At 34.2% G+C, this 8052-nt stretch overlaps 1 protein-coding gene and 1 long non-coding RNA gene across 2 annotated transcripts; one reads left to right on the top strand and one right to left on the bottom strand.

The window, feature by feature from the left end:
- Positions 1–1470: 1470 nt before the first annotated feature.
- On the bottom strand, positions 1471–2550 carry LOC145117055 (protein TIFY 10A-like). Its single transcript, XM_079053363.1, has 2 exons — positions 2292–2550; positions 1471–2203 (listed from the first exon to the last, which is right to left on the bottom strand). The coding sequence occupies exons 1-2, from the start codon at positions 2440–2442 to the stop codon at positions 1668–1670; spliced, it is 687 nt and encodes a 228-aa protein (XP_078909489.1). The 5' UTR covers positions 2443–2550; the 3' UTR covers positions 1471–1667.
- Positions 2551–2661: 111 nt separating this feature from the next.
- LOC145117056 (uncharacterized) lies at positions 2662–6577 on the top strand. Its single transcript, XR_013712475.1, has 3 exons — positions 2662–2758; positions 6237–6315; positions 6408–6577. It is a non-coding gene; the product is annotated as an uncharacterized LOC145117056 (long non-coding RNA).
- Positions 6578–8052: the final 1475 nt, after the last annotated feature.

Raw genomic sequence — 8052 nt, 5'->3', positions numbered from 1 at the left:
TAGGGTTGGGGTTCTGATTGCGTACGCTTAGCGTACCGGGTTGAACCTCCACGATCAGTCATTGCCTAGTACGCCCAACGTACACGCTGTACGCCCAACATACTCGGCTTAACCCAAAATCATCCTAACTTCAAACGATCATAACTTCTTCATTCCAACTCCATTTTCAACGATCTTTAGATCCACGGAAATGTATTGAAGAGCCCCACAATATTATCTAGATATCTTGGGCTAAAAACTTCTCGAACAAAAATCCACATTTCTTGCAAGAACTCGGCCTATGACTTTTCCTTTTCTACCATTCGTCCCAATATACAGTTCAAGGGTTAAATCTCTTAACCATCATTACCTCCTTCCATAAAGACTAAATTTTACCTCCTTAAGGCCCAAAGCCTTTACACAATCGGCTTCCGGCCCACAACCCTGAAATAAAATGACAAGAAACAAGATGTTACAGAAAGCTGACCCGAAACACTCGTTATGGAAGTTCCATTTCCAAAAAATAAAAATATATAGGAATTTGTTTCCATTATTTTTACATCCAAACACTCAAGCAGGTAGGCAAAATTCGACAGTTAGTATGATTTTTATCGTTTGTTTGTATCAGGGAAACTATATTTCTTTGTTGAAGGAAATATGTGTATGTTTTTCCAATTTGCTTATTGGCAATAAAGTTCAAAACCTCTTGACATCCATTTACTCACCGATGTGGGACTAGTTCATTTAGACGAGGCGAATTTTACTAATTTGACGATACTGCTTCTAACAACTAACCGACCGTTAAAAAAAATACATCCATTTTCACAAAATAATCAAATAATATAATGAATCATTTTTACCTTATACATTATCTCTATTATCATAAATAAGATCCAAAATACAAACAAGAACACTATGGGTGTGTTCGACATAGAGCGTTTGAGAGCTTCTAATTTCTAACATTTGACAAAACACTCCGTTTTGAACAGAAATTCTCGTTTGACACTACAAGCTTCTAGGGGTTAGTTTAAACAAAACGTCCAAAATCTAAATGTTACTTCACGTAACGTTTAACAAAACGCTACAAGTTACAAATTACCCGTTACCCGTTACAAGCTATTCGCTATTAGTTATTTTTGCCGAACACGCCGATTTGGTAAGGTAAAATCAAAAAGCTGGGATGCTTGTATTTATAGATAAAATTTAGACAAAATTAGTGCAGCATATGGGCGATTACTTTGGCATGGCGGAACTAATTAGGTAGGAACACCCATCTTTGAGCTATCTAAATTTTAAATACTTTTATAACAAAATACTGCAATTATATAACATGTATTATAGATTTTTTTTTCGTAATCTTATTAGTAATATTAAGAAGTTACACAATATATCTAGAATTAATATAGTAATTATAATGTTTATAATTTGAATATTATACTATCAAATGCTATCAGCTATCATTATAAAAATTGAAAGCTACAAATTTGCAAATTGTCAAACCTTTCATGTAAGATATCGATTAAAATATATTCAATTAAAGCTACAAAAAGTTTTTTGGAAACTTTATAGTAAAAAAATAAAAAAGCAAACCTCCACCTAAAGGAAACATAAAACTGAAATGAGGTGGAAGGAGTATGATTATCCATTGATAAACAATTAATAAGATTTCTTTTGATCTCAAAATATGGCTACAAATTGAGGTCAAATTTCCGATTTGAAGATGCAGTCGCCGCTGCCGTCGACGACGGATTGTGTAACTGGTAAGGCGCTCTTCCGGTAGCTCTGTCTTTTCTCTTCTCCAGGAACTTGTGAAGTGATACTCGTCTCGCAATTGGCAACTCTGATCCGTTTTCTTGTAATCCTTGAAGAACATGTTCTGATCCGAAAGAATCTGAAGTTGAGGCCAATTGAAGACGATTATGGATTTGATTATTATGAGAAGCAGAAACACTAGTGGCTGCTAACATCAGATCTCTCGCTTTATCAGCCGAAACACCATCAAATACCAACACTTGTCCCTTATAGAAAATCGTCATTTGCTCTGTTCTTGACTCAATCGGTTTACTGGAATCAGTTTTGTTTAAGAAGGTATCCAAACTAATATATTGAGGAAGATGATTCATTGATTCCTCCGTTTTTGTGGATTTCTCAATCGGACTTTCCATTTTGCTTAACAAATCAACAGTCGTCATCGCCGTCGCCTCGGAAGATCTTTCTGGTTTTCCTGTAACAAAATCAGGGGAAACTTTTAGATTATCCAAAATCTGATAGAAGTCATACGAACAAAAGGGATTATGATTTAAGGTCCATACCTATGACGTCAAAATTTCCATTGATTCCAAGATCGGTTAGATTGCCTTTCTCTTTCAGAAACAGACTCAGTCGATTACAAGTCTTGGCAAAACTAGACTTCTCCACCGGAAGCTTGCCGTTGCCGGAAAAGTAGTTTTTAGCTGTTGACATATTTAATTAAATCAAATATTTGTGGAATAATTTTATGGTGGAAGAACAATTTGAATGAAAAACAGATGAGGGTTTTGCTGTTTTATATGAGATGGGGTATGTAAGACTGAATGCGTAGGTATGATTACAAATGGTGTGATGGAGACATTTGTATACATGAATAAGCACGTGTTAATTGCGTTCATTAAGAAAACTAAAAAAAAGTGTGGAAGAGTGGAGAAAAACCGGGGGAACCGAACACAAGTGTCACTCAGTCGGCGGTGGAGTTGACAGTTCAGTCGGCCATTCAAAGTTTGCGCCGTTTCTGGTGTTTAAGGTGATGATTTATTTTAGATCAAACGTTTCTTTCAAGTAACACATTTTTGTTTGAATATAATAATAAGAGTAAATTACAGAAATGGTCCCTGTGATTTGGTTAGGTTCACAGTTTTGGTCCCAAGTTTAAAAATTGATAGGTTGTATTATTGTGGTTTATGAATATTACAGTTTTGGTCATTATTTCATATAAAAAGACTAACTTACCCTTCCTTTTTCTTTTTCATTTTCTTTTAACAATTTATTATTATTATCATTATTATATAACAATTTTATTTGTTCATTAATATTATTATCATATCGAGTACATTTCTAACACAAATTCCAGACAATAAGCATATAGTTCACATGAAAACTCTTTAACATATATTTAATAGTTTAATTAATATTTGTATTAAAATCATGTTCATGAACGGGACTATGCACTCACTTGATAAAAGTGGATGACTAACGATTTTGGCAATGCTTTGCTTCATACTTTGAAAAGACCTAGACGCATAAAGTACTAAGCCTTAGTCTAGTTTCGTAATCCTGGTGACTATAATAATTATAGTCTAGATTCCTCACTAATCTCAATGTCTACATCAAGATCTATCAAGTAAGGATCAGCCAGACATGACAGTTGGGAGGCAGGACCATTTCGGCATATAGCCTTTTCTGAAATCGAACAACCAAGCCAACGTGACCATTCTAGACACCTCTCACATAAGTAGATCAATCAGTATTGTGACTTGGAATCATTGATAAATCTTATTTGTAGGTTCATAATAACGACTTATGACTACAAATATAAGTTATACTGAAAGCAAAATAGTGTAACTTTACTTACAGATGTTTTCCCGAAAACCGGGAAAACGCATGGACAGAATTACGACCCGAATACTCCTTTTCATCGGTCTCCTAGAGTTTTAGAGACTCTTCTAAAAATTCTAAAATTTGGGAAGAAAACCTAATTCGAAATCTAGATAGATTAGAGAGAGATTGAAAGGATTTGTGAGGAAAATGAGCAAAACTCGGCACCATTTTATAGAGGGAAGAGGCGCGCGCCGCGCCTGGTCGCCTTGCTGGCTCCTCAGCCGCCCTGCCACATGTCGTCATTCTAGGGGTCCACCCCACTTCCTTCTAGAAGTTGCTACATGTCGCATTTTTGTGGCGCCACGTGTCCAAATTTTATGGTGCCACGTCGTCTTGTCTCGGAAGAGGTGGGAGTCACCGACCAGGCCACGTGGCGCACTCCGATGCTGCCATGTCATCAACGTAGGTAATTTTTTGCAGATCTTCAAAAGGCTATAAATTTCACATATGAGCTCTGTTTTCTAAGTTATATCCCCAAAATTCTCTCGACGAGCTTTACAACTTTCATTAAGGTCTCAACATCTATTTCTTGCTCTAACAAAAATTCATATTTAGATCGGATTAGATTGTTAAAACCCGTGCGAAATTCATATCTTCTACATACAAACTCCGTTCTCGACTGTCTTTTTATCGACGAGTTCATATTCACGAGATCTTTTATTCTCGTTTAGATTGTTTCGTCTAAAAACCAACTGTTTAGAATTTTGATTTCTATGTTCGCACTGCTGTGCTGAAACTTCGAAAAATCATAACTTCCTCTCACGAAGTTAGATTTGGACGTTCTCTATATGTACACTCTCGGTTTAATGAGTACTACGACTTTCGTTTAGATCTCTTAGGCTAAAAAGTAATTTATCAAAATTTCACTTTTTACGATACGTAGAGTCGTGCCGGTTTAATCGCGAAACTTCGAAGAAGCATAATACGAAGTCGGATTTTAGTGTTCCTTATATGTACACCTTGTCACGTATGCTATGACTTTCGTTAAGATTATTTATCCTAAATAATCTTCTATTAAAAAATCATTTTTAACGTTTATTATCTCTAAATTAACTAACCTGAATATGCGAGTGTTACAATTGGTAAGTGCATAATCCGATATTAAACATGTCATTGATATTTCAATGAAAATCTCAAAGGATCTAGGAGTTTCATGTGATTGAAATTGGTGAAATGTTTCCACCTACCTAAAATTGTTTCGTGATATGACTACGACATCTTTCTTCATATTACGAAATGAAAATATGGATCCTAGCCTTAATTTAATTTATGGGTTAATAATTAAGGATTAAAATCAACTAAATTGAATTATTTTTTTCCCACTTTAGATGTCTTATGAAGATAAAACTGGTCTTCCTCATTATTATGGAAATGGTTTTCCCCTATCATCTGGAGATGGTCTTCCACATTCGAGTCAAGGTGAAATTATCTTCCTTTTCCTAGGCAATGATGGAATTGGTCATCGTCTCTCTTCAACTCTTCCACCTCCTCCTCATGTGACTCTTCCAACGTCACGTTTTCCTCAAGTTAAAAGATATGAAACTACTCAAACCCTATTTGCATGTAAACACAAAGATGGAAATTTTGTGTGTGCACATGTTCTGAAAATGAAATTGTACATTGACAAACCGGGAAGAATCGGTATCAAATTTCCAAAGGAGCAAGCCAATGATTTGGTTCTTATCTCGCTTCCTAAGTTATATGGTCAGTTTGTTGAAAACTTTCATATAAGGAATCTCGATGTGGCCCTAACTGATCTGACTGAGATGTTGATAAGTGTAGAAGCAAAAATGCTTAAGAGTACAACTAAAGCAGAAGTGTTTGAAGGATCTAATCCCAATAATTCATTGGACATTGACAATGGTAATCAAGAAAATGCTTCTCTTCACAATGGAAACGGATCGACCAAGGTCAAACATTTTGATCGTACGGTAAAGAGAAATGCTCGTACTGAGATCATTCCATGTGTTGACCGTTAGGGTTGTACACTATTCAGATAAAACCGAATTGTCCAATTGAACAATTTATATTAGACTATTTAGTTCGGATTTTTGGATTGGTTTTCAACAAAACCGAATTATTATTTTGGATTTCAGATTGGTTTTGGTTTATAAAATAAGAACCGAATAGTCCACAAAAACCAAATAACAATTTACTATTTATTTACTTTTAATACTATGATTATTTATTAATTTTGTAATTTATTTTTCAAATAGGTTCAAAAAGTTTCACCTGATAACAAACATAAATATGCATTTTCTCTCAAAAGTTTTTTATCTATAAAATATTAATTTATAATATACATTCTTAGTAGTTGTTTATAAATTTCAAATCACAACTAAATAATTTCTTTTTGCTTCTTGTGTAAAATTGGATAATATTATAATTATATGTTGTTTTAAAATGTTTCGGCTGTTAAAAACCAAATTATTAAAACCGATCCAACCGAATTGTAATTGGATCGGATCAAATCGGATTTGAATTTAGTTTGGACTATTCGGATTCATGTTTTGAAAACCAAAATCAATTTGGATTCACTCGATTGGATTGGATCAAACCGATTTATCCAAACGAACACCGCTATTGACCGTAATGAGTCCATTTGTTTTTATTGCCTATTGAAGGGACATTGGAAACAAATTTTCCCAAAATACATGAAAGATCTTAGGGATAGTAAAGTCAAATTGTGTGACTCTACTTCAGGTACATCCATTATCTAACTCCATTGTTTTGTAATTTTCTATTCATAGAATCTTAATACATGATGTAATGATCACATTTTGATGGTGTTATAGGATCTAAGAGAAAGAAGGAAGCTTGATCAAAGCAAGTTAAATCTGATCGTGAGAAATAGACTTTTGTCGCATGGTTCGATGGCCAGAATTTTGAGCTACTACTAAGAAGTTAGGATAGACTTAGTAGTTTGCTATTACTCTTCGGAGACGTCTAGAAACATAGTTTTCTTTTATGCATTGTAAGAACAAGTTCCAATTTTCTTTTATTAATAAAATGAAGTTTTGTTATCTTATTTTATAGTCCCTTGCAATTGCATTAATGAGTGTGTTTCTAATAATAGCAATATTAATTGTGGATGTGATTCTTATAATATTTTGCTTGTGGTATTGGCAAATTTGACCAAGTGAAAGGAAGTATAATCACCAAGTTTCAATTGACAGAAACTTAGAGCCACACAATTCGAATTGGATGATGCATGAGAGTTTTGTTCATTGGAGAAATCTTGTTCACATGTTTATGTGAGGAAGGTGATGTATTAATGGATCTTGTACATGTTGTTATGAACTCTTCAAATCCACCGTAAGGGACGATAACTCTATTCGTCATGATTTATCGATGCTTCAGTAAATATGGTTGTGTTTATAAGATTAATCATAATTCTAATACTTTGAAAAGATTCAAAGAGTAGCAGAATGAATAAAAGAGTCTATTAGGCAGAAAGATAAAAGATTCTCCAATCTGAGAGGAAATGGGAGTACTTTAGTATCATGTTTTATGATCATCTTATTGATTATGTAATTATATCACAATTGATCCTTGAAAAACATCTTAGTGTAATTGTATGACTAAGAAGAGGAATCGGGTATTGTTGGAAATGGTTTGATCAAGAGATGAGTCATACTTCATTCCCAATCGAGTTTTAGAGTTATGCTCTAGTAACTTTAAACCATATATTCAAATTTATTTCAAAGTAAGAAGGTTGATAACACCTCGCAATATGTAGAGTAAGAATGCTTTCTCACTCAAGTACATTAAGAATTGGATTTATGATGTTTTTCGGCAGTCGAGAAACAAAAGAGGACCTGAATCCAATTCTGAAGAGTTTTATCATGTCAGGAATCTGCAGGAACTTTTGCATATTTGTTTTGGCTCGTTAAGGAATGTTTCTTGAGAGAAAAATTATATGTCAATAAGTCATTAGGAGTCGTATTAATCTTGATAGTTTCAAGAGTCAACCGACAATGATCCTTTTGGTTATCACTAGTGTGCGACCTGAGGTTGAAAACTTGTCGTGTTTATTGACACATTCTTATTTCTGTGCACTTCCAGTTAAGTCGGAAATTATTATAAGTTCTATGTTTTCATTTAACAACAAAAGCAAAGCATGTTGGTCAGTTAAGGTACACTGGTCAATACAGATGAGCTGCTAATAGGAACGGAAGCATTGGTGGGCTTTGAGCTGCCAGAATGCAAGAAATGAAGAATAACGAAGTTCATTCCATTAAGGAGACCTAAATGTGATTTTGGTTTGTCCTAAACCTTGCCTTATGATTATAGGTTGAAAATGAAAGTTCTACATGGATGGGAACATATGCACCTTTGAATCTAGGTGGCAAAAGGTTTCGCTCTAATTCATGAAAATGGTTATGAGGAACACTTTCGTTAGTAGATTTTAAGGATCTGATAAAGATCAATATTATCACA

Source organism: Lactuca virosa, chromosome 5 (assembly GCF_052849685.1).
Source record: "Lactuca virosa cultivar CGN04683 chromosome 5, Lactuca_virosa_CGN04683_v6, whole genome shotgun sequence".
Classification (NCBI taxonomy): Eukaryota; Viridiplantae; Streptophyta; class Magnoliopsida; order Asterales; family Asteraceae; genus Lactuca; species Lactuca virosa.
The sequence above is the reverse complement of the archived record's forward strand: the minus strand, read 5'-3'. Positions and strand labels throughout refer to the sequence as shown.

Excerpts from the sequence above, each read along its gene's own strand:
- LOC145117055 (XM_079053363.1), bottom strand. The coding sequence starts at position 2,442 with ATGTCAACAGCTAAAAACTACTTTTCCGGCAACGGCAAGCTTCCGGTG. Across the intron at positions 2,204-2,291 it reads TGGAAATTTTGACGTCATAG|GAAAACCAGAAAGATCTTCC; the intron begins GTATGGACCTTA and ends ATTTTGTTACAG.